At 39.0% G+C, this 27,254-nt stretch overlaps 2 protein-coding genes and 1 long non-coding RNA gene across 5 annotated transcripts in view; all 3 read left to right on the top strand.

Annotated features, from left to right (window-relative positions):
- Nucleotides 1–12,822, top strand: part of sytl5 (synaptotagmin-like 5) — a 48,645-nt gene extending 35,823 nt beyond the window's left edge. For all 3 annotated transcript variants that reach the window (XM_017706604.2, XM_017706602.2, XM_037539445.1), the window contains 6 exons: nucleotides 365–467; nucleotides 1,314–1,475; nucleotides 1,564–1,672; nucleotides 1,972–2,101; nucleotides 7,357–7,565; nucleotides 9,929–12,822. In XM_017706604.2, coding sequence (XP_017562093.1) covers nucleotides 365–467; nucleotides 1,314–1,475; nucleotides 1,564–1,672; nucleotides 1,972–2,101; nucleotides 7,357–7,565; nucleotides 9,929–10,071 — 856 coding nt within the window. In that variant the 3' untranslated portion in view covers nucleotides 10,072–12,822. The remainder of the gene's footprint in view (nucleotides 1–364; nucleotides 468–1,313; nucleotides 1,476–1,563; nucleotides 1,673–1,971; nucleotides 2,102–7,356; nucleotides 7,566–9,928) is intronic.
- Nucleotides 12,823–14,730: 1,908 nt separating this feature from the next.
- On the top strand, nucleotides 14,731–19,339 carry LOC119263629. Its single transcript, XR_005130401.1, has 3 exons — nucleotides 14,731–17,718; nucleotides 18,033–18,156; nucleotides 18,251–19,339. It is a non-coding gene; the product is annotated as an uncharacterized LOC119263629 (long non-coding RNA).
- A 4,042-nt stretch (nucleotides 19,340–23,381) lies between these two features.
- Nucleotides 23,382–25,557, top strand: LOC108432577 (gamma-glutamylaminecyclotransferase C). Its single transcript, XM_017706511.2, has 3 exons — nucleotides 23,382–23,600; nucleotides 24,473–24,513; nucleotides 24,708–25,557. Exons 2-3 carry the CDS (start codon nucleotides 24,487–24,489, stop codon nucleotides 25,197–25,199), a joined length of 519 nt encoding a protein of 172 aa, XP_017562000.1. The 5' UTR covers nucleotides 23,382–23,600; nucleotides 24,473–24,486; the 3' UTR covers nucleotides 25,200–25,557.
- The last annotated feature ends 1,697 nt before the right edge of the window (nucleotides 25,558–27,254 follow it).

Below are 27,254 nucleotides of genomic sequence, written 5' to 3'. Positions count from 1 at the left end.
CTTGTACTCACATTCGTAGACTTACACATAGATGCACCTTCAACATATAAATACACATGCAAATATTGTACCATATATTGAGCTGTTGAGCATTTTCACTTCCTAAGGACCACTTGGTGCACACAGCATTTATCAAATCAGGAACTGCAAAAAGAGTGCCACAGTTATCCTAGCACTGGCACAGAGTACAGTAAAAAGCAGTAGGAGAAGGATTATGTTGCACAATTCAGTAGATACAGTACCGAAGCACCTGTAGTGTTCTAATAATAACTGGGCTGCTATTAGTTCCTTTAAATACTATCAGTACTGAAAAGAGATGTGTATTTTCTACTGATTTCTTTGTGTGTTTGTGTGTGTTTTGCAGATATGTCAAAACATATCTTTTACCAGATAAGTCCCGTCAGAGCAAACGAAAAACCAGCATCAAAAGCAACACGACCAATCCAGTGTTCAACGAAAACTTGAGGGTGAGAAGGGCCTGAAGTAGTGCTGGGCAAAATGTCATATATTGTAAACTGGTATACTTGTATTAGTGTCACCCAAAATATTGATTTTTAATTTTAGCGCTATTGATAGAAAATAAAAAAATAACTTCAGTGTATGTCATTTCATGGGTGTTGCAGGTTTTTTGAAATGACAGTTCAGATTGCAAAACTAAATAAATAATCTGCTCCCTTTTGGTGTGTTTGTAAGAGAAATAAACTCAGCAGTCAAAACAATCAAAGGCTACACTAGTGCTCAAAAGTTTGGAGTCGCTTCAGTTTGCTGTTGCTTTATACAGTAATAACTTATAATCCTATAAGATTATGGACAGGCTTTTTACATTTTTTTTGGGGGGGGGGGGGCATCAAAAAGTTATTAAATGCCAAATAATATAATGTATTTATTTATAGTAATGTCTTGATAAAGTTTCTGCTTGTCATTTAATCACCATGATTTAAAAAGAGGCATTCTGGATATCCAAAACATTGTCCTTTTTTGTTTTGATGTAACATCAAAATAGAATAATTGAATACATTTTCTGCAACATTCATGTAAAATGCTACAGAAAACAGTTATCCCAAACTTTTGGATTGTTATTCTAAACTTTTGAACATATATATATATATATATATATATATATATATATATATATATATATATATATATATATATATATATATATCACTGTTTTTAACACAGAATAGGAGTATTCAGAAAGCATAGATTCTTTAACAATATCATCAAATGCCACACATGTATACAGGCCCTAGCCATGCATGTGTGTTTCTGTAACAGCATATGTATGGTATGACTTTCTCTCTTGTGAGTAGTATGTGGTGAGTCACTCTCAGCTGGAGACACGCACTCTGCAGGTATCTGTGTGGCATCATGACCGCTTCAGACACAACAGCTTCCTGGGAGAGACAGAGCTGACTTTTGACTCCTGGGAGTTTGACACTCAGATAGAGGAGTGGTTTGCCCTGCAGCCCAGGGTGAGACACAGACACACACACATACACACAAGTGACCTAATAGAACACTGGTAGTTCACTGTATACTCTAATGCTGTGTTCTCTGTAGGCTGAGTGCTCTGCAGACTCTATAATGCAGTATAAAGGAGAGCTGACTCTGGTTTTGAAGTACATTCCTGCAGAAAGAAATCTTTCACTGCCCCTGGACCAAGTACAAGGTACTTCAGAAAATACAGCTGATTCAGTTATTGGTAAAGTAATTCCTCAAATTAACTCCTGAATTAAATGTTTTAATGCATCTTTGATGACCAGGAGTAAATAGGGTCAGACAATCTTTGTAAAGACTAATTTCTATGAGGCATACAAAAGAAAAAACAGCTTTTAGGGGTGTGTGTGTGTATGTACAGAGTGGCACTTTTGCAATGCTGGCATAATGCTTTGTGCTTCATTACCCTGTCAGATATAAGAACAATGATGATGATGATAGAGATGATGATGATAATGATGTTTCTCCCAGTGAAAAAGGGATTTCTGAAAGGGAAGAAGAGTGTCACTCTGCCAAAAGGAGGAATGGTAGAGCTGCTGGTTAAAGAAGCCAAGAACTTGACAGCTGTCAAATCAGGTTCTTCTGATCCTTTCGTGAAAGGGTAGGAAGTCATGCTTTGTTTCGTATTAAGACAAGGGCACACGCACGCACACAGTGTGTCTGTGTCTGTATATATATATATATATATATATATATATATATATGTGTGTGTGTGTACACACCATTTTGCCAAAAGTATTCGCTCATCTGCCTTCACACGCACATGAAATTCAGTGACATCCCAATCCTAATCCATAGGGTTTAATATGATGTTGATGCACCCGTTGCAGCTATAACAGCTTCAGCTCTTCTGGAAAGGCTTTCCACAAGGTTTAGGAGTGTGTTTATTGGAATTTTTGTCCATTCTTTCAGAAGTGCATTTGTGAGGTCAGACACTGATGTTGGATGAGAAGGCCTGGGTCGCAGTCTCCACTCTAATTCATCCCAAGTTTAGGTCAAGACTCTCTGCAGGCCAGTCAAGTTCTTCCACACCAAACTCACTAATCCAGGTCTGTGTGGACCTTGCTTTGTGCACTGGTGCGCAGTCATGTTGGAACTGGAAGGGGCCATCCCAAACTGTTCCCACAAGTTTTGGAGCATGAAATTGTCCAAACTTTTTGGTCTGCTGAAGCATTAAGAGTTCCTTTCACTGGAACTAAGGGGCCAAGCCCAACTACTGAAAGACAACCCCACACCATAATCCCCCCTCCACCAAACATTACACTTGGCACAATGCAGTCAGACAATTATCGTTCTCCTGGCAACTGCCAAACCCAGAGTCTTCCATTGGATTGCCAGACAAAGAAGTGTGATTTGTCAATCCAGAGTCCAGAGTCTAGAGTCCAGTGGTGGCGCTTTACACCACTGCATTCAATGCTTTGCATTGCGCTTGGTGATGTAAGGCTTGGATGGAACTGCTCGGCCATGGAAACCCATTCCATGAAGCTCTCTACACACTGTTCTTGAGCTAATCTGAAGACCACATGAATTTTGTAGGTCTGTAGCGATTGACTCTGCAGGAAGTTGGTGACCTCTATGCACTATACACCTCAGCATCCGCTGACCCTGCTCTGTCATTTTACGTGGCCTACCACTTCGTGGTTGAGTTGCTGACATTCCCAATCGCTTCCAATTATAATTCTATGTTATGCGGCACGGTGGTGTGGTGGGTAGCGCTGTCGCGTCACAGCAAGGAGGGCCGGGGTTCGATTCCCCCGGCTGGATGACCAGGTTCCTCTCTGTGTGGAATTTGCATGTTCTCCCCGTGTCTGCGTGGGTTTCCCCCGGGTTCTCCGGTTTCCTCCCACAGTCCAAAGACATGCAGTCAGGCCAGTTGGACATGCTACACTGCCCCTAGGTGTGAGTGTGTGAGTGTCTGCCCTGCGATGGAGAAGCGGCTTAGAAAATGGATGGATGTTATATGTTATAATACCACTTACAGTTGACATGGAGAAAATTAAGTAGCGAGAAAATTTCACAACTGGACTTGTTATACAGGTAGCATCCTATCACGATACCATGCTGGAATGAGCTCCTGAGAGCAACCCATTCTTTCACAAATGTTTGTAGAAGCAGTCTGCATGCCTAGGTGCTTGGTTTTATACACCTGTGGTCATGGAAGTAATTCAATACTTTTGGCAATACAGTGTATATATATATATATATATATATATATTTGGTTATTTACTTATTGTTAATTTTTAGCTGTCTACCTCATTTTCGATAAAGTGCAGACTTTCAGCTTTAATTTGAAGATTTTTTGCTTTAATAAGAGCAGTTGGCCAGTCAGCTGTTACATGGCCAGGTGTGTGCCATGCCCTCATTATTTCACTTATAAGTGAGCAAGTAAACTGTCTAGAGTCAACTTGAAGTGTTGCATTTACATTTGTAATCTGGTGCTGTTAACACTCAATGTGAAATCCAAAGGGATGTCACTGCCAGGGAAGCAAGCCATCATTATATAGAAAAATCAAAACAACAAAACCTGTCAGATGCATACTGATATAGAAAGCACTAATAGCTGAGAAACACCAAAAGGCCTATAAAATGGAAAAAACAACTGAGGTGGATGACAGAGAAAACACCTTTGACAACGGTTGGCCAAATCAAGAACACCTTTAAGGAGGCAGGTGTATCTGTGTCAAAAGTCAACCATCAAGAGAAACCTTCACAGAGGTTTGAGTCTTTACCACAAGATGTTAACCTTCTCAAAAACAGACCAAATCAGAGTTTGCCCAAAACATCTAAAAAAGCCTATACAGTTCTGAAACAACATCTTATGGACAGGTGAGACATGTTCTGCATTGGCAAAGTCAATCACCTGATCCCAATCCAATCATGCATTATGTTCACTTACTTAAGTGATGACAAAGCACAATGCCCAACACAAGCTGCAGAAGAGGCCTGGTAGAACATCACCATGGAAGAAAGCCAGTGTCATGTGATGTCTGTAAGTTCCAAACTTCAGGCAGTTGCCTGCAAAACACTTGGAACGAAGTATTAAAAATGAAAATTTAAGTTATGATTGTTAGTTTGATCCAAGCCCCTCCTTGGATCACCACCTTAACGTGGTGGAGAGGTTTGCATGCCTACATGTTCCTAGGAGCTATGTTGTCAGGGGCGAAAGCTCCTGATAGGGTCTCACCAGGTCCTAGGTGATTGGCCAGACAAAGGGTGATCCAAAAACCCCCATATGAACAATAACACCAGAACCCAGCTTCCCTCGCCCGGATTAGGGTTACTGGGGCCTCACCCTGAAGCCAAGCCGAGGGGAGGGGCTCCTCGGCGAGTGCCTGGTGGCCGGGCCTTTACCTATGGGTACTGGCCGGGGCCAGCCCGGAAGAGCTACATGGGACCACTCTCCCACTGACCCACCACCCATGGGAGAGGCACTTATGGGGGTCCGGTGCATTGTGGATCGGGTGGCAGCCAAAGGCAGGGGCTTTGGCGTTCTGATCCTCAGCTACTGAAACTGGCTCTTGGAACATGGAACGTTACCTCTCTGGCAGGGAAAGAACCCAAGCTAGTGTATGAGGCTGAGAGGGTTATTTCTCTGCACCTTCGGGTCGGGGAATGGGCTCTGACTGTTGTCTTTGCTTATGCACCGAATAGCAGTTCAGAGTATCCGGCCTTCTTGGAGACCCTGGAGGGACTACTGGAAAGTGCCCCCTGCGGAGACTCCATTATCTTGCTGGGTGACTTCAACGGTCACGTGGGCAATGACCTGGAAGGGCATGATTGGGAGGAACGGCCTCACCAATCTGAACCCGAGTGGTATTTCGTTATTGAAGTTCGGTGCTCGCTCATCTGTCCATAACAAACACCATGTTCGAACACAAAGGTGCACATGGCGCATGGCGTCAGGACACCTTGGGCCGCAGTTCGTTGAACGACTTCGTAGTTGTGTCATCGGATTTGCGACTGTGTGTTTTGGACACCTGGGTGAAGAGAGGAGCGGAGCTGTTAACCGATCACCACCTACTGGTGAGTTGGATCAGATGGCAGGTGAAAATACCGGACAGACCTGGGCATGGTAAGGTCTATGCAGGGCTACTGGAGAAGGGAATCCGACCGATAGTTGAATCTCAGATACAAGAGGAACAATGCGGGTTTCGCCCAGGTCGTGGAACACTGGACCAGCTTTTTACCCTCACCAGGGTCCTGTAGGGTGCGTGGGAGTTTGCCCAACCAGTCTACATCTGTTTTGTGGATTTAGAGAAGGCATTCGACCGCGTCCCTCGGGGGATCCTGTGGGGAGTGTTCCGGGAGTACAGGGTGAGGGGCTCGTTGTTACGGGCCATTCAGTCCCTGTGCAAACAGAGCAGGAGTTCGTATAGCCATAGTAAGTCGGACTGGTTTCCAGTCAGGGTTGGACTCCGCCAGGGCTGTCCGTTGTCACCGATTCTGTTCACAACTTTTATGGACAGAATTTCTCGGAACAGCCAAGTGGCGGAGGGTGTCCTGTATGGTGACCTCAGGATTTCACATCTGCTTTTTGTAGATGATGTGGTCCTGTTGGCGTCATCAGGCCGGGACCTCCAGCTCTCTCTGGACCAGCTTGCAGCCGAGTGGGAAGCGGCTAGGATGTAAATCAGCACCTCTAATTCTGAGACCATGGTCGTCAGTCGGAAAAGGGTGGAATGGTCTGTCCAGGTAGGGAGTGAATTCTTGCCCCAAGTGAAGGAGTTTAAATATCTTGGGATTTTGTTCACGAGTGAAGGAAGGATGGAGCGAGAGGTTGACAGGAGGATTGGCACGGTGTCTGCAGTAATGCAGACCCTAAACTGGTCCATCATGGTGAAGAGAGAGCTGAGCCAGAAGGCAAAGCTGTCAATTTACCGGTCAATCTACTCTCACCTATGGTCATGAGCTTTGTGTAGTGACCAAAAGAACGAGATCGCGGATACAAGAGGCCAAAATGAGCTTTCTCCACAGGGTTGCCGGACTCTCCCTTAGAGATAGGGTGAGAAGCTCAGCGATTCGGGAGAGGTTCGGAGTAGAGCTGCTGCTCCTCCACATTGAGAGAAGCCAGCTGAGGTGGTTCGGGCATCTGGTAAGGATGGCCTCTGGACGCCTCCCTAGGGAGGTGTTCCAGACATGTCCAATGGGGAGGAGACCCAGGGAAGACCCAGGACACGTTGGAGGGATTATATCTCTCGACTGTCTTGGGAACACCTCGGTATCCCTCCGGAAGAGCTGGAGGAGGTGGCGGGAGAGAGGGAGGCCTGGGCCTCTTTGTTTAGGCTGCTGCCCCCGTGACCCTGACTCGGATTAGTGGTGGAGGATGGATGGATGGATTGTTAGTTTGTCCAATTACTTTGCCCCTAAAAATTGGAGGTGATGTATGAAAAATGTTGTAATTCCTATACTGTTCACTCGATTTAGATGTAAATACTTACAAATAAAATAAATAATTCTGTCTTTTAAAATCACTTACATTATTTAATTTCAACTCCAATATGATGTAGTAATCAGCTTAAATAACAATAACTTTTTGACTTCCAAATAAATACTCAGAAAGAAATTATGGACATGACTGTACACTCACAAACACATAAATCCAAGCCTAAAAACAGTTGATATATCCATGCTCTGTCAGCAAATGCATTCTTTCAAAGCTATTGACAATTCCAGACAATATGTAAAGACACCGTTTACATAATGTTGAAATCACAAGTTGTGGTTGTAATTGTCTTATTAGGAATGGATTTTTTGCCAGTGTTTTGTAAAGCTTATCCAATCTTGCTAAAAAATGCTACGAAATAACAGATTTGTAGTCAGAGCATGTATAAGGTCAAACTCCATTTGTGAATATAGGTACCTACTGCCTGATGACAAGAAAAGCACAAAGCACAAGACTGCTGTGGTGAGGCGTTCAGTGAATCCACGCTGGAACCACACCTTTACCTACTGTGGCCTCCAGCACAGCGACCTGGACAGTGTGTGTCTAGAGCTCACAGTCTGGGACAAGGAGCCGCTTGCCAGCAATGTCTTCCTGGGAGGAGTCCGTCTAGGAGCTGGAACTGGTCAGTCTTAATTTTTATCTTCCTTACTTCAAGCATTAACTATGAGGAAAGACGAGACGTTTTTGCATTCTACACTCCAAACTCCATTTATTATAATTGCTGCTTCACAGCAAGAAGGGCCTGGGTTTAATTTCCTGGCCAGGCGACCAGGGTTCTCTCTGTGTAGAGTTCGCATGTTCTCCCCTTCTCTACATGGGTTTCCTCTGGGTGCTTCAGTTTTCTCCCACAGTCCAAAGACATGTAGTCAGATCACTGGAGATGCTAAATTGCCCATAGGTGTCTCTGCCCTGTGAGGACTGGTGACCTATCCAGGGTGTTACCTGCCTTTCACCCAATGAGTGCTGGGATAGCCTCCAACACCCCATGACCCAGGAGGATAAGTGGCTTAGATAAGGTGTTTGTGTGCTAGGATGTAATTATACATATATTAGGACTGTCAAACGATTTAAAATTTTAATCGCAATTAATCTCAGAATTTCATACGGTTAATTGCGATTAATCACTTTTTTTATCTGTGTAAATGTTATAGAAAATAAGGATTTTTAAGTGAAATGTTACAATTAAAATGGTGACCACATTTTATGTTAAATGTACTTATGTTAAAAACTGCTGGGACAAGAGAAAACTGTAAGGGAGTTTTATTCACTCACATACTAGGCAGTAATACTAAACCTACAAAACACAAAATTGGATTTGTAACAGATTAGGGAGCTGTAGTCTCAAATATAAGACATGTAGTCACATACTACTGTGTCTCAATTCAGATGTGTAACAAAAGAAAATTTAAAAAAACATAAAACTTCAGTTGTGCTGAAGTTGTATTCATTCACAGCCTATAAGACTTCACAGTACTGCACAAACAAAAATAAATTACACAAAGTTGGACTTCATTAAAGATGTGTAGTGTCATACCACAGTGCTACAGCATTATAAACAGCCTAATAATCCATTAATAATCTGAATATATATATATATATATATATATATACACACACACATACACACATATATACATACACAGAATACTTTGCGAGTTTGGACCATGCTTTCAACATATGGTGGTAGCATAAGGGAAGACTGATTGAGTGTGGGGGAAAGAATCAGAGATGTTGGGCTGGGGCTAGGAGGCCAGACCCTCCCTTTTAATAACTGTGGTAGGTCTGACACAGGATTCAGTAGCAGGAAGGAGAAGGTGTGGTGGTGGGGATTGCAAAAATATTGTCATGTGAAACAGAAGGTAAGGATGGGAATTTATAGGACATTAGATTGAAGGGACGAGGTCTTTCAGGCATGGTCCTTTTGCCAAATTTCAGTTGTTCCAGAACTCCATAGTATTTAAAACTATTTAAAAAAGATTAATCTGATTTGAAAGTGCCATATTTTTTACAACCGTGAAGCACCTAGGAACCAATCACATATCAATTGAAAGAGGTGGTCAGAGAGCTTCTGACTGTCACCAGAAGATGGCTCTTTCAATCTGCAAAGAGGTGGCGACCCTGTTCTCCACTTCAAAAGAGTGAATCTGTCATAACTGTGCAACGTGATTTTCATCAGCAGTGAATCTCCAAAAGCTCAGAGCATTCATCATTGGTTCCAAAAAACAGGGTGATCTCTGAAATTACATTGAAAGAGCCCTGAGTACATTAACACCGACATGCTCAATCAAGTATGGGATGAATTTGACTATCACGTTGATGTTGTCTGTACAGCTGGAGGAGGTCATATTGAGCACTTGTACAATTACAGAAACGTTATGCTTACAAACCATTTACAATTTACTGCATTGTTCTGAAATGATTTATTTCATAATGAAGTGAAATAAATCATTTTGAAATCAGATTAATCTTTCACCCTGTATTTCACCCAGTATCTCCTCTTTGGACATTTGGTATTAAATATTAATTTAAAGGTATTTAGGTATAAATAAATAAAAGTAATCTCAATGTGATTAATTTAGCTATTGAAGTAAAAATTATAAATATCAAAATACATATTTTGTTATCATCAGCAATAACTGACTTCTATGAGTGAAACAAAACTGCCTAGAACTGTAAACAGGCTTCTAACAAGCTGTTAAAGCTGATGAATTATTTAGTAATCATTTCCTGATGTACATGTAACTGATTGTCTTGTTAGTCAGAAGAGAAAAAATAGCATGTAAAAGAATAATTTCCATATATGACAAAATCCATCCCATATAATGCTTATTCATTTACATTCAAACTAGCATATCTAGCACTCTTTTTTAAGCGGTTGCCTCCTGAATGGTTACCTTCAATCATTTTTTGACTTCCTTATTTACTTTTGTCACAAGCACAGAACATGATTGCAGCTTGATGCTGACTGCATGTTCTGACCCACAGGTCTGAGCTATGGGACGGAGGTGGACTGGAATGATTCGTACGGGGATGAGCAGCGAGTGTGGCAGCGCATGATTGACAACCCTGAGGTTCCTCAGGAGTGCACACTGATGCTGAGGTCCAGCATGGCCAAGAGAAAGTCATAGAGGGGGCTGAGGGAGGATAGCAACTTATCTTGCAATACTCATCAAAACTTAATGCCCCTCATCACCTTTAAAAAAAGTGTCCTTTGCCTACACAGGTAGAAACAGCATTACCACACACTCCTGCACACACATATGTAGATTGTATTTGTCCTCTAGACCAGCTGTGATCACTTATTACGTCTTTATACACAGATTGACACCTACAAATATGACCACACACTGTCTTATTGTCTGCTTAACTCACATACAGCCCTGCATTTTGCTACTAAACATCCATTACACATGAACAAAAATCCAATATACTAATACGCACCACATAGTACAACAATCCAATGGCTGTAGACAGCACAAAGCAATCCTAAAAAGAGCACATAATCTAAAGTCACAATCAGCTTTGAAAAACAATATCAAAACTATACTCCTCATGAGAGCTCACACATACTGTACATTTATGAGGGTACAACATTTCCAGGCTTGCACAAAGCATTCCATTCAGTGCAAGTACACAAAAATGCACTTTCATTACCACTCAACAATAGACACAGAAAAAGCCAGTTGTGCTTTGAGCCTGAATGTAGAGAATTTCTGCAGATTTAGTGTGAGGAGTCTATTTTCATGTGCTGTTGTAGCGATAAGACTGAAATCAATCACACCTCACTGAACTTATCCACTTCCAGCCCTGTATGCCTGAGGGAGTGTTCATGAACTGATCAGACCGTTCTTGTGTTCAGAGGCAGCCAACCAGAATGATTCCTGTCTTGGGTGTTTAATTTTTATAATGCTCAAAGCCAGAGAGATCACAAGATGGAATTGGGAATGTGTGGATGCCTTAGTAAAAAACTTGGAGACACTTGCACAATGCACACATGCACACAGTTAGTAAGTAAGTAAGTAAATTTTATTTATATAGCACATTTAAAACCAAAGTGCTTCACAATAAAAGGAAAACAAAAAGAATTCCCACCTTCCGAACACCACTATCATACCATGTACAGACCTGATCACACAGCAATGTGCACACAACAATGTATAGACCTCAGTCCACAGATCAACGACTGCTAAACGCTAATTGATAAAAATGTGTTTTAAGCTTTACTTTAAAACCAGTCACAGATGACGCATGCTTGATGTCACTTGGAAGGCTGTTCCAAATTCTTGGTGCAGAAACAGCAAAAGCACGATCCCCTTTTTGTTTAAAACGAGATCATGGAACAATTAAGAGTTTTTGAGATGCAGACCTTAAAGATCTTGAGGGTGCATATATACAAAGCATGTCCTCAACATATGCAGGTGCCTGACCATTCAAAGCTTTAAAAAACATCAATGCCATTTTATATTGGATTCTGTAATGCACTGGGAGCCAGTGTAAAGATGCTAAAATTGGAGTAATGTGCTCTCTTTTCTTTGTACCAGTTAATATTCTGGCCGCAGCATTTTGAACTAGTTGTAAATGAGCCAGAGATGCTTTGCTAATTCCAAAATACAGTGCATTACAGTAATCCAGTCTAGATGTCACAAAGGCATGAATAATTTTTTCCAAATCTGGGGCATTAAGAAATTATTTTATCCTGGAGATTGTCCTAAGCTGGAAGAAACTGGCCTTGACTGCTGCATTTACTTGCTTATCGAATTTTAATTCAGCATCAAAAATGACCCCAAGGTTTTTAACTTGAGTTTTTATAAAGGGGGTTAAGAAACCCAGATTTTCTTTCAAACTCTTGGTTACTGTGGGGGGACCAAATAAAATAACCTCTGTTTTATTATCATTCAGTTGAAGAAAACTCTGGGTCATCCAACACTTGATATCCATGATACATTCATTGAGTCTTCCTAAAGAGTAATGATTTCCAAGGTTTAAAGGTAAATATAGTTGTAAATCATCTGCATAACAGTGAAATGAGATGTTATGTTTAATAATTTGAATAAAATAATGAATAATTTGGCCTAGGGGGAGCATGTATAGCGAAAAAAGCACAGGGCCTAAAATGGACCCTTGTGGAACCCCAGATGTCATGGCCGCAGATGAAGAGAAGTATTTCCCAATGTTTACAGAAAAAGTTCTACACTTAATATAAGAGATAAACCAATTTAGAGCCAAACACTTGACCCCAACACAGTGTTCCAAACGCTCAATGAGTATATCATGATCAACAGTGTCAAATGCAGCACTCAAGTCCAGCAAGACCAGGACAGAACAATCACCAGAATCAGCATTAAGTAAAAGATCATTAGTCACTTTTAAAAGAGCAGACTCAGTACTGTGCAATGCCCTAAACCCCGACTGAAAAGTTTCATAAATGTTATTACAGTTCACACACTTTTGAAGAACAGCACAGTGGCATCCTTTGCTCTGAAATATGAGCTGAGTTCTAGAAAATGCCCAAGCGTACATTCTCCAGGTGTAGTGTCACTGTGAGGATAATGAGGATTTCAGGAAGCAACTCATTCTTTTTTGTAACCCTACATTCCTGTCTCCAATAGATAGCTTTAAAACACCATGTGGTGTCACCTTTAATGTATAACAGGTGTTGCAATCCATGTGCAGTGTTTTTCAAGCTTTCTTCAGAGAAAAATATGAACTCTCTTTGTTAAATGTTTGAACTGTATTGTGCTTTTCTTGCCTGACTGTAAACGAGTTAAAGTCTCAGCATGTTGAGTGTTTCTGTGTACTTCATCTTCTATGAGCAGGGAGACTTTAGACATATACCTTCAGTCACCCTTATGCAGGAAAGAATAAATTCTCTATTATAACTTTTGTCTCTTTTCAACTCATCATTGCATTTAACACATATTCCACATGTGGAATATATCCCTAAAAATCCTTGCTTGGTCCTGTATTATTGTAGAAAGCAAAAGTCAATAGTTGTAAAACATGCATTTAAATATTTGCGCAAAGTTTTATCATTTAACAAATGCAAACACCTAAATGAAAAGAAAAACAAGACATGGATGCATGGATGGTTTGAGGTACCAAGAACAGCTGTTTTGAAATTCTGATTGAACAATCACATTCATACAAAATACATCAAAAACTAATGCATATAAAACCTTGTACACTTATAACCATCAAAGCTTTGCATTCAAAACCATTAAACTTGTGAGTCTCACTTCTAGTGCCTTTAGCTGGCTTTGTCAAGCCCTGTCAATGTTTACTTACAAGCTTTACCCTTCCAGTTAAAAATATTATACCTTGGCCTACTGCTCAGCAGACATTTAACTAATCTGTATGAGACTTCATTTTTTCAGACAAGGGTTACTTGAGCCTTCTGAAAGGCTTCTCCAGACTACCACAAAAGAGGGTGACATCACACTGCCCAGCCAATCCATCGCCCTTCATGACTTCTGTTGATTTTGTTCATGAATAACTGTGAATCTTCAATATTCCTTCATAAGAAGCATCAAACACCAAAAAGAATCTGATAGTGATAAAGTCAATTTTATTGCCATTGCTTCTCGCCACAGACATAGTACTCCTTACCAGAGCTGTAATAGTTGTATACTTAATTTGTATTATTTGGATACCACTAATTTGTACTGAATCACTACTTATTTGCATTTGGAACATATTACAGTTGCTCTTTACAAAGTAAACTAGTCACATGTTACTTGTACTGATCTTTAAATTAATCTGTGCTGCTGAGCTGAACTCTTAAAATAATTAAAACAGCAACCTTAAAAGTGTGCTTAAATTATTTATAAATTACAAAAGCTCAGACCACTGTAGATTTGAAAAAATATACAGTCTCCTGAAAGAATAAAGAACAATTGCTTCCATATTCTACTATATTACTGAATATGTATTTGTATGAATGTATCACTGTATTATGATTACACACAGAAATGTATCATGAAATGTATAATTTGTATTATGGAAATTGTGCTTTACCATATTCAAAAACACATAATTTGTTGTATTACAGCTTATTAATCAATACTTTGATGTTTACTTAATTTTACTTAAAGAAAATGCGCATCTTCAAACCAGATATCTCCAAATGCCCAGCACATCTGACTCAACTTTTTCCATTTATTAAAAATTCACAGATATTGCTGTGGAAAACTTGAATATTGAGTTGGATTGTCAAATGTCTGAATCTGTCAAAAACAATTATCTCTTGGTTACATGTCTGTGATATAGATTACAGATACATTTTAAATTCCAAAATTAAGCCTGAAACTACTTTTCCTGTAAATAAACAGTTGGGTTAATTGTTTGACCCAAAATGTTGGGTCAGAATAATAACCCAATATCCAATGTCCAATATTGACCCAGCTTTTGGGTCAGTTTCTACCCAGCCTTTTTTAGTGTACGATTTTTAGTAGTAGACATTTGGGACCAAGATTTTGTACCTTTATAAATATCATAAATGTAATAATAATGTAGCCACATTTACTGGGGGGGTGCATTTTCTGCCAAGTTAACTACATCAAAAGGCCCCCCCTGTAACTTTCTGTTGACACAACTATATTTTTTATAATACATACTTGGGACCAATATATATGGTTAAATTAGTCAGATTTAAGAGGGGTGCATTTTCTGGAGGGTGGATTAAGTGTCATCCTTCTATATCTATAAAACATTTTAGTAATACATCTTCGTGACCAATATGTAATGCCTATGCAGGTTTCATAGATGAACAACACTGTAACAAGATCTGAGAAAGGGTGCTTTTCTTTTAAAAAAGCATCCTGTTGTAGCTTTCTTTCTATGTACACAATTATAAAATATTTTAGTAGTATAGACTTCAGTAGTATACATTTTCATGGCTGTAACAACAGTAAGCGGTCTGCCATCCCTGCTGAGAAAAAAAAAACATAGAAACCCTTATGTGTTTCTGTTTGTTTCCCGACAGTCTTGTAATGTGTTTCAGCTTTTGTGATGGTTTTATATCACAATGTAAAGGATCCTGATGGTTGACCAGATGACCAACGACTGATTCAAAATACATTTAATGATTTCCTAATTGTACCTAAAGGTGTTCTACAGGAAACTAGTGGTCTCTATTGGAAACCATTAAGCCCATTCCCATTAGAAAGCAAAAACATAAGGTTTTAATCCAAATGGTCTCTATTGGTCCTTTTCCAGCAGGGATATAAAGCATTCTCCTGTCACTTTCTTTCTTTTGTGTCGACCATGAAGTGGCTTTAGCAGTATATATTTGCAATCAGCATGTACCTGTGCGAGTTACATAGACGCAGAACCAGTGTATCCAGATGTATATTGGGTTACATTTCCTGAGTTTTTTTTTTTTTTAAAATCCATGCCTTTGTTGCAAGCCTTCCCTCAAGATTTTTCAGAAGTGCAAAGTGCAAACTATAATTGGTGAGAAACGCGACACGGTTAGTATGTGGGATTCGTGTGTGTATTTCGTTGTCAGGAAACAGCAACGTGAAACTTGCACGAACAAACAAGTAGCGGTGTATATAAACTATATTATCCTGTTTTATTATATACGAGTCCTCGCAGTTTAGAAGAATACCCGGACTGTGTGCACTGTGTAAAACAGCGATTACTTTATTGCTGATTGACATGAATGTGATCATTTAACACGTTCTGTTAGTAAAGTAAAAGTGAATTACATCCGCTTTCGAGAAAAAGACGCACAAAGGTGTTTTTGGCCCTCAGCAAGGACTGAGAGACAACACTTCCTGCAAGGCAGCGCAGCTACCGCCCCGCCCATGGACCCCACAGCCAACCACAATGGACCTGAGCAGCTCTATGCAATGCAGCATTCCAGCCAATTAAACGCGAGAATTGCGGGGAGCGGGAAATTTCTCCTTCCCTCCATCCTGCAGAAGGTGAGCATCACAGACAGAGGCATTTTCAAACATTGAACTGAAAATAGCGTTTTTATGTCACTGATATGCTATATAAATCATATCTTTGAGCATGGATTTGGTCTGTTAGTCATGAGCTGCACCAATGTTATACCTCTGTTAGCATTACTAGCTAGCTTAGTTAGCCAGCTAGACAATGCTAAAGAAAAGCCTTAACACTGAACGCAGATGGTCAAATAATTACATCAAATATCAAGTGTGTTGAGAAATAAGCAAAAATGGTAAATAAATGGAGGCACAGCTGTGATTGGTAGCTAATTACAACTGGTCAACCATTCTATGAACCTCTAAGGCTGGTAGTATTTGATAGATGCCTAAAATACTCATGTAGTACTAAATACTGATAGATAAGAGCTAAGGTAATGTATTTAGCAGGATCTTAACTATCAAAGGGTTCCTACAAGACATAAAAGCAGTGTTGAATGCCCCCTCATATGTTGTTGAATATAGCTAGCCATTGTCTAGATAAAGATGTTTTGCTATATTACAACTGTTCTACGCCTCAGAGGCTGTTATCTAATTCTAGATGCATGTAAGGCAGATAAGTAGTAAATGTTCTCATTTAGATAAAGAAGATATAACAACTGTTAATGCCTTAGAAACTGTTGATAATTTTGATAAATTAGTTTACAGTATGTTGCAATGTTTTTCTAAGTATATCATGCATAGTGATAGTGTTTAAGAAAACACTATTAGTTGTATTAACTAATTAGTCCTATATAATTGGATTTAGTGCAGCATAATTTGTAAAACAATAAATTTAATGAATACAAAATACAAAAAGTTCATTAAAATAATCTTTACTGTGTTTTCTTTTCCTTAAACAGAACAATGGCTCCCAGAAAAAAAAGGGTAAAAAGATTGGTAGGTATTGTCACCAAAAAGGTTTGTTGCACACAATCATTGCACATATGAATTGTCCGAGACATCTGAAATTAGAACACATTTGGAGTAGCAACTAAATTTTTCTTATTTCGTTTCTCTTTTATATTTAGTTTCCAGTCTTCAGAACCACATTAGCACACATGAAGTTGACCTGCCCAAAGCAAAGCAACAAGTGCACAAAGTGCTTATCCACCCCCTTCCACATACAGAAGTTTTAAGTGAAGACCTTCACTACTCTGGCATTAGTATGAACAAGGACCATAACTCACACACAAATCCATGCCCCTACTCTACTGAGAGTAGAACAGATACACTTACAGATACAAATGTTGTTTCTACTGATTGCACAAAAACATGCCATACTGCTAACATTTCAGTGGACATTCCCACATGTACAAACACAGCCCCCCTTGCTGACACAAATGTACACCTTACTTCTGACACTATTATGGACATACCAACAGACACAAATGCATTCCCTACCAACACAAACATCAAGTCTGCCCCAAAGGACTCTACCTGTGTTTTTAAAGAGGTGGAAAGTATCCTTCCATTCAGTTTTGGGCGTAGGAAAACAAGGAAAGTACTTGTAAACCAAATTATTTTGGGGTTTATTTGGTGCTTTTGATGAATAAATACAAAACAAGTAAATTAATAGTTCATATTGTTGGTGTAAGAGTATATAAAATGATTAAGTTTTAATGCGTTATCTTGTTTAATCTAACATCTTTCTTTCCCAATAAAGATACCCAGTGTCAGTTGGAGAGGTCAGGCGAAGAGTTGGGCCACCAGAAAACATGTCTTTGAACTCAATGGTGGCCTATTTACGTGTGGACAAAAATAAAAAGATGTGCCTTAAAAGCATTGGAGTTCAACCAGGGCCAAGAACATCAGTGACATCAATGTGCAGTAAACTGTCTGAGGGTACTGTGATCACAGAATAGGAAGCCGTAGACACTGGGTACTTCAACTGTGTTCAGCACAGTTTGGTGATATCCTTGTTCAAACAACATCAGCTCACCTGTTAATTGTCAAGTTTAATAGAGGCATTTGAACAGGGAAATCACCAAACTAGACACAGGCTCAAGGGATAGAATTGAAGAACTCTGTTATAGACAAATGCAGATGCTTTTGACACAACATGCTTAAAGACATATATTTACACAAAAATAACTGGGTGGTCTTTATCTTTGCTGCCAGAAGTGGCCCTCCAACAATGTCCATTTTATTTTTTGAAGGTGAGGCAAGAGACCTCAGCCAAAGTGTTGGCCGACTTGCTGCAATCAACATTAGGTTCTTGGAAGTATCAATGTTTGACCATAGTAATCCAGCAGTTGCAGTAGGAAAACTTCATGAATTCACGTAAGAAACTGTCTTCTAACTTATAAATTAAGTTATGGGCTAAGCCTATTTTATGTTTATCTGTTAATGTTTTCCATTTACATTTTTCAATCAGGGACATGCTGCAGAGGGCTGCAGACTCCATAAAGCAAACAGTCAGGATTTCAACTTGGCTTCACATGGTTTGGGATGGAGCATGCTTGACATGTACATGAACATTTTCAACATTTCTTCAAGTGTGTAACCCAAGAAATGGACAAGCTTCAGAGAAACAGGTTTTAACTGTACTGTTCACTTGAAAAAAAATAGGTTAGTGAGTATTTATTTTTGTTTTAAACCAGTGTTCTAGTTAATGTAGTGTACTAACACATAGTTTGGTTGGTATTACAAAATGTATTTGAATTCAGTTAAATAACAGTTAAAGCAGAATGTAATCTACAGAAACAATTTTTGTTCTATCACAAATGTAAAGCTGCATGTCATTTGAAAAAAAAAACATTTCTGTTTTAAAAATTATATATAAATATACTGATCCTGAAATTACACAGAATATACCTAGCTCATAAACTGCAGAATTACAACTGTTTTTCCTTTCATTAGTTAATAAACTGCTACACTTGAACATCCTATTTACCTGAGCAGTGTTCTGGTTTTGTACTTTTTTCCCCTCTTTAAAGAATAGTCCTGGAACTTTGAATCTGGCCTGTGTGTGTACACAGCATGATAACCTGTTATTTTCAGTTTGTAGTTATGCATGTTATGAACAGCACGTTTTGCAAGTTCATTTTTTTGTCTGTAGTCATGCAATCTTGTATTTTTTTTTTCTGGCTTGTCTTAACATACTGCCCAAATGCAAGCATGCTGGACTGCAGTGTGTATTTCCAGCACCTCTCTGTAGTCTGCACTCTCACACCAGTCCTTGAGATCACATATCATCTGTTTAACAGTTTTACAATGGTTCGTGAAAATTGACTGATTTTCTTTTTGCATGCTGCTGTCAGTTTGTGGCTCGGTAAGCCCAAACAGAATCTCTGATAGCCTCAAACATATACATATTTCTCCAAGGCTATTTGCTAAGCGAGTACATTGCTTAGCTTGCAAATTAACAACTTCAAATCTCCCTGAACTGTTCACATATAAATGTTCTTTGTCCAAATAAAAAAGCTGTTGTGCCAATAATGAGTGTGCTTCCTCTTTCCTAATATCATTAATATCTGTGTTATTTTGCTTATGAATCATCTGAACAAATGCAATATGTTTACATAAATTTCCTCCTTCAGACACTGAGCATTGACATTGCATTGTAATAAGATTAACATCATATCTTTTGGCTTCATCAGCTTCTGATGGCACTGACCATCTCCCAGGTGACTGGAACACAGCTTTACTGCACAGACCATTTTTGATCATCCTGTCTGCTGCCTCCTCGGCTGATGCTGAAAGACTCAGTCCTGCATCCGGAATCCATTCTGCCCTATGGAGTTCAAGATGTCTGTAAAAACAGGCAGCAGTTCAGTCTATAAACTCCACACTTTGTGTTCAAATGCAGTAATAATCTATTCTGAGCATAAAACATTATTCACGTATTAAATATGCATTCTATACATTTCTGGTAGATATGGTAGATACAAACCTGTAATACTTGATGAAAAATTAGTAGAAGTTCGTCCACACGCTTGTTGGGATAACCACGCAGAAACTGGTACTTCATGCTGTAAAAAAATCTTAATAAAGAAAATAACTCCACTTTTTTATCTATATAAAATACAGCCACAATATAAATTTTGAAAAGTGTCATGCAGCTAACCTCTCCAACTGATTGTTTGTCTCACTGTTTTGATGAAATACTCTTCTGCCAAAATCTGCCCACATTTCAGCACACTGAAACCACTGTGTTTCAAGATATTTAGAGATGACAGTGCTGCCTGTTAGTTTGTTGAGGTTGTCTGTTACATCTTTACTTTTTTTGGCAAAGTCCTCAGCCTGTAATGTGAAAATATAACAAAAATGTAATGTACACAAGGTGTGCATGGAACACTACTGAATACAGGCCTTCTCATTACCTACTAATAAACAAACTTTTACACATTTCTTCAGGAGAGCCATAGAACGTATAACTTAATTTCTCATATATGTACTTCTACTGTGTCCTCCCTGCCGTAGCATCCATCTATGAACTGCCTTGAGAGCCACATGAAAATATGGATAAGTCTCCCAAATAACTCCAACACAGGTTTTACAAATATTATATTAATTACTAAAATTACCTGGAGTACATGAAACCAACAAAGCAGCACCTTAGCATGTGGAAATATGTTGCGTACAGCATTGATTTCTTTAAGGTCCTTATCTACCATGACACACCTGTAAACACATTTAAAACATTTAGAAGTAAAAGCATAATGCAATATAAAGCTGCATTTGTTTATATGTTTAAGAGATTTTGGAATAAACAAACCCATAACACTTAACATACTTTTAGGATAGACTTTACCTTGGTTGATATGCACCTGCTGCTGTCTGAAGCTTTTGTAAACACAATGACAAGTTGTTACTTGATTCTTCACTCATAATGAAGAATGCAATAGGTATTCCACATCCTCTGTCAGACTTTACCATAACTGCATAAAATGCATATCCATATTGTGTCAGTCCCTTATAGGTGGGATCAAGGTAGATTAAATCAGAGCCAAATATTTTCAGTTGCTCCAACTGCCATTTTGTGCTTGATACAATTATGAGAGACTGCTTCTCACTGTGAGAAAGTGGCTGATGAAAAATGGTACTGTCTTTTAAATCTGTTTTCAACAGCTTGTCAACACTAATACAGTCATTTCCATCCATTCTGTTGTGCAAGTCAAAGCCTTTTCTGATCCTCCCAATGTCTTCAGGGGTAATGTAGTACTGTCTGTCCCTTAAGTTCCTCTTTCCTTGACTCTGAGACCATTTAGAGTCTTTGCATTTAAGTTAAATTTCAGCATTTGAGGCTTATGCATGTTTGGATGTATGCCACTAGATTCTCATCTATGCGGTTGACAGAATACTCATCTGGGTTTTGTAGATCATGGCCTGAATGATCCTTCATTAGACGCACAACACATCCTTTTGTAGAATTGCTGTTAACAAAGGTAAATGAAACATAAGCACCACATGAATGGCTCGTGTAACTTTAGAATTACCATCGGATTTCCCAAAGCATTTACTAGATCTTTCACAACGCCGCTGAAATTGCTCCTTTCCCCTTTTCTTCATTCGGCTGAATTTTCCAAACTCCTCTGCCTCCAGGGTCTTCAAATGGCTCACCATAAAATCCTCAGGGGATTCTTTCAGTACATATATACTGCGTTCCACCTGTGGGTTTTTTCTTTTTTGAGTTTTTCTTCCAAAGCTAACACCCAAAGAGAATCCATTATTCTGCCTAGGAATTAAAAGATTAAAATAAATATTATTTTTACTATACTTCAGGTGCATCAGAATGTAGGAACATTTTTTGTAAATTTTGTACATGTAGGCATGTTACAATAAATGCATAAAACTGAACTTTGTTATGTAATAGCAATTCTAATAAGTATATTTTTATATGACAGCCTTTGAGATGGCAGGATCTGTTTTGGGGCACAGATTGTTAGTTAACAGTCTGAGTGACTAGCCACACTCATCTATTCATTATTCAAGTTGCAGCATTAAGTGCTACAATTATTAATCATTAATCATTATTTTCATTAATAGACACAGCAAAATGAACATTTCTTCTATGGCTACTTGACAACATAAACAAGAGCATTCCATACTATTTAGATGAATGCATTCTGAGACATATAATAATTGTGATATATCATTATCTAGGTAAGAGCATCTGTTTGGCAGGCATCTAGAATTAGTTAACAGCCTCTGAGGCACAGAACAGTTGTAACACATCTTCTTTAACTAGATGAGTGCATTCACTACTTATCTGTCTGGCAGGCATCTAGAATTATTTAACAGCCTCTGAGGCATAGAACAGTTGTAATATAGCAAAACATCTTTATCTAGACAATGGCTAGCTATATTCAACAACATATGAGGGGGCATTCAACACTGCTTTTATGTCTTGTAGGAACCCTTTGATAGTTAAGATCCTGCTAAATACATTACCTTAGCTCTTATCTATCAGTATTTAGTACTACATGTGTATTTTAGACATCTATCAAATACTACCAGCCTTAGAGGTTCATAGAATGGTTGACCAGTTGTAATTAGCTACCAATCACAGTGTGCCTCCATTTATTCACCATTTTTGCTTATTTCTCAACACACGTGATATTTTATGTAATTATTTGACCATCTGTTTGACCATGTTTACATTCCCTGTTTATGTACAAATGGATAGAATAAAACTAATTCCATTTACCTGCTTTCTTTCCGAGTTTACAATCACCCATATGTCCGGCTGGACACTGAAGCACGACCGACTGCTGAGCCCTCCTGCTACCCACTTCAGACCAGCTGCCCATGCCCCAGCTGCCACCACCTGCCTTGGACTAGCTGCCCACCCTACACTGATGTTCTCATAGACTCCTAGTTATTCCTAATACCAATATTACTGCTGTTAATATTAGTCATATAATCACTTGTAGGTAGTTTGACCAGAGGAGGATGGGTCCCCCCCTGGTGAGCCTGGTTCCTCCCAAGGTTTCTTCCTCAGTTCTGAGGGAGTTTTTGCTTGCCACTGTTGCCCCTGGCTTGCCCACCGGGGGGTTTCTGTACATTCTTACAGTCCTGTTGAAACTCTGTCTGTCTGTAAAGCTGCTTTGTGACAACATCCATTGTAAAAAGCGCTATACAAATAAATTTGAGTTTGATCTGCGTTCAGTGTTAAGGCTTTTCTTTAGCATGGCCTAGCTGGCTAACTAAGCTAGCTAGTAATGCTAACTGAGGTATAACATTGGTGCAGCTCATTACTAACAGACCAAATCCATGCTCAAAGATATGATTTATATAGCATATCAGTGACATAAAAACGCTATTTTCAGTTCAATGTTTGAAAATGCCTCTGTCTGTGATGCTCACCTTCTGCAGGATGGAGGGAAGGAGAAATTTCCCGCTCCCCGCAATTCTCGCGTTTAATTGGCTGGAATGCTGCATTGCATAGAGCTGCTCAGGTCCATTGTGGTTGGCTGTGGGGTCCATGGGCGGGGCGGTAGCTGCGTTGCCCTGCAGGAAGTGTTGCCTCTCAGTCCTTGCTGAGGGAAGGATGGGCCAAAAAGCAGTTTCTCAGGAAATGAGAGGGGGTACGAATTTGGCACAACACCGGCTCTGTCTCTTCTCTGTCTGTGTAATCGGCAGATCTCGCGGTATCACTATAGTTTCCAACACGGAAGCAATGTAGCAATCCAAGGACACGTCTGTTGTGCTAGAGTTAGAATGTAATAGTGCTTCAGGTACCCGACAAAGCAGCAGCATAACTCGGAGACAGGAGAATTCAGGTACTTTTTCTCTTGAGTTATTGCACGTAGGCTTATTCACATATGTACATGTACAACATAGCCTGACAGGCTAAGTGTATCACTGGGTTTAACATATAGAAATCAAAGGTAGTAATTTTTCAGGCACAGAAGGTTGTAGGTTATATACGCAGATAAGTCCACCCTCGTTTTCTTTTAAAAGTAGCTTGTATTATTTGTTCATCATTGAGTTTGCTGTAAGTTGCAAACTTGCTGTAGTTGCAGTAAGGGATCCTCTGACGGTGCCGGTGTTTTTTTTTTAAGGAAGACGTTGGGGCGTATCATACGTTTCATTTACTTGAGCCATTTACTGAGGGGAGACATTAGTGTCACGTAAGCAGGTGCTTAATCTGCTGAAACTGGTGTGACGCTACAGCAGCGGGCAGAGTTTACACAGAATTTGGTTTCGGGAAGGCTGGTTAACTTGTAATTTGTTAACTCAAGGAAACCGTTACTTGTTTGTTCGTGCAACTTGCACGTTGCTGTTTCCTGACAACGAAATACACACACGAATCTCACGTACTAACCGTGCGCGTTTCTCTCAAATCTTGGTTTAACAATTTGTATATGGCGTCACATTAATGTCAAAACTCGCCCATTCGTTACGCCCACTGGTTCTCCGGGCTGCAGACACATATACTTGGCCCTGAGCGCGCGAGGGATATTTCACACCCTCAATTTCTTTTCCAAATAAACAATAAATTTTGATGTTTGATGTTGTCTTTGTACTGTTTTCAATGAAATGTCGGCTGTAAATGACTTGCTTATCATTGCATTTTTTTTATTTACCTTTTTATATTATTTTGTATTAGTTAATTACATCTTGGTCTTAAAGAACTACTTTTGCATTCCAGGACTGCAGTCTGGTATGAGAAAATTACTTCCTACAGCTTTGGTAAGCAGAGAAGTCTTCAATTTCAAATTTAAGATGTAATAAATTATTATTATTAACACAGAGTTTAATTACAAGTATACAAATCCACTTCTACCTTGAATGCTTGAGACTTGCTAGTTTTATTTCTTTCAATTATAAAACAACCTTTGGGTCAGCAGCGCACATCTAATTTTGTGGTTTGTTTCTCCTAAAAGGGAATTGTTAGTGTTCTTCTCCCCACAGTTCAGATGATGCACATTTTTGTTTATGGGACTCTGAAAAAAGGCCAGCCCAACCACTACAAAATGCTGGACGTTACTAATGGTAAAGCTGAATTCCTTTGCCATGCTCGCACTGTTGAGAAATACCCGCTTGTCATAGCAGGCGAGTACAACATCCCCTTCCTTCTCAATGTTCCTGGGAAGGGCCAACGTATCCAGGGAGAAATCTACAGTGTGGATGATCAGATGCTGAAGTTCTTAGACTGGTTTGAAAGCTGCCCACAAATGTATCAGCGCACATGTATCCTACTAGAGATGGAACATGGGGTTGGAGCGGGAACACCAAAAGTCAGGAGCACCACTGAGGCCTTTGTTTATAGTACCACTACTTATGAGAGTGAGTGGCTCCAGAAGCTAACTTTTGACAACTATGATGCATATGGGGATCATGGTCTGCGTTATGTGACGCGTGAAGCCAGAAACTGATGCAAAATTTGCCATGACTAGTTCAGGTTGATGGTTCTCTGACTGAATCCTTTATACATGCCAGGTAATATTAAAATGAGTTAAAGTACATAAATGAAGTAACTGAGGAGAGGTACAGCACTGAATTAAAATCTCTCCTGTTGCCAGCTTTTAGTAGAATGCTAATGAAAATGAAAGTTTGCTCTTTTGTCTGCAGCTTCTTGTAGTATTTTTACGTGTTCACTCTAGTACCTCCAAAACCATAAAAGTAGATTTTGATTCCAGACGCTGTTATGGTACATATAGGCAATCTCCATCCATCAAGTCTTCATCCAGTGAACATTCCATGAAGCTGTGAATTACAATAACTTAAAACAATCTTCTTTGTGTCTTTTTTGTGTCCTTTTAAACTCACAAACATATGGGAATCAAAATGAGAAGACAATTTTAAACAATCTCCAGGGACTAACACAAGCAGATTCTTGTTTAGTTTAGTTATTGTGCTAAAATTCCAATAAACTTAATGTTAAAACATTAGAAAATATTCTGTAACAAGAAAGTTGAGAAATGTCCTGTAATTAACGTAAATACATTTATTGACAGCCTGATCTCACACAAATCTATACTGTTCCTCTCACTGTTATTATTTGATGATGTAATTCTTTCATTTGTATAATGTAATCCACTTTTTTAATGACCACCCAAATGCAAAGTGACAACTTTAACATTGTTTAACATTGTCAGGTATTTGTAATTGCTGCATTTAATATTACCAAAAATAAGTTGCTGTAACATACTGTATATGTAATTGCTCATGGTCTTAATTGGTGAAAGGTATGAGAAGCTAAAGCCTCCTAAAGACTGAGATTCCAACTATATATTCTAGTGAATTTTCTAGGTAGTAACTGGGAAGCGTAAGAATATTGTAAAATCAGTCTGATTAGTACAGAAGCATCTTAACCGTGCTGATATTTGTGATAACAGCATGGCTTTTTCTCATCAAAACTGTATCACTCCATGGATGCATTGCTAAGTAAGGAGTGATGTGTTGCCGAGTAACAACAAACTTCATGCACATAAATCTTACCTGTTTTGTAGTTGTGCTTATATAAAATGAGAAATTGACAAAATGGATGACTTTAAAATAATAGTGGACCTCCAGCTCATTTGGCCTGACTCTGAAGAAAATTGTGACAATCTGAATCTGCCATTATCATGAAAACTAGTAGGTAGACTGCAGTGATGGCAAAACAGGCTGGCAGCATTTTTGATAAATTAAATATTTTATTATAATTTATTTAACCTGTGACATCACTCAGCCCACCCACTCCATTAACATCCGCACCTTCCTTACCTTGTACTCTATAAATGAATAAAAGCATTTCTGGCCCTAAATTTTCTTGAATTTCTCGAAATTTTCTTCCATAATGATTTACAGAATCAGAACGATTATGTCTGATATTAACATATAGACACATTACAGATAGGACTACTTCATGGTTTTATATTTTTAAAGATTATATTTTTGACTAAGAAGCATAATAAAAATCAAGTACAGCTATCAGACTGTGTATGGTTATAACAATTAAACTGAAGTGGAATCTTTTTTATTTTACATTTTTTATATAAATCCTTTCAAACTGGTCATAGGTTTCAAAATGTAAAAATGCTAGAGCTGTTGCTAGGATAAAGCCCACATTGGTTGCTGTTGGAATCTATTGTGTTCTTGGTGGTTTAAATTTTTTTTTTTGTTGATATGCTATATTGCCAAAAGTATTCACTCACCCATCCAAAAAATTAAATTCAGGTGTTCCAATCACTTCCATTGCCAAGCACCTAGGCTTGCAGACTGCTTCTACAAACATTTGTAAAAGAATGGGTTGCTTTCAGGAGCTCAGTGAATTCCAGCATGGTACCTTGATAGGACGCCACCTGTGCAACAAGTCCAGTCATGAAATTTCCTCACTACTAAATATTCCACAGTCAACTTTCAGTGGTATTATAACAAAGTGGAAGTGATTGGGAATGACAGCAACTCAGCAGATGCTGAGGCACATAGTGCGCCAACTTTCTGCA

This window comes from Pygocentrus nattereri, chromosome 6 (assembly GCF_015220715.1).
Source record: "Pygocentrus nattereri isolate fPygNat1 chromosome 6, fPygNat1.pri, whole genome shotgun sequence".
Classification (NCBI taxonomy): domain Eukaryota; kingdom Metazoa; phylum Chordata; class Actinopteri; order Characiformes; family Serrasalmidae; genus Pygocentrus; species Pygocentrus nattereri.
The sequence above is the reverse complement of the archived record's forward strand: the minus strand, read 5'-3'. Positions and strand labels throughout refer to the sequence as shown.

Bases quoted from the DNA above. Each gene is read 5' to 3' on its own strand.
- LOC108432577 (XM_017706511.2), top strand. From the start codon at position 24,487: ATGAGAAAATTACTTCCTACAGCTTTG. The intron at 24,514-24,707 runs GTAAGCAGAGAA...TTCTCCTAAAAG, and splicing joins AATTACTTCCTACAGCTTTG to GGAATTGTTAGTGTTCTTCT.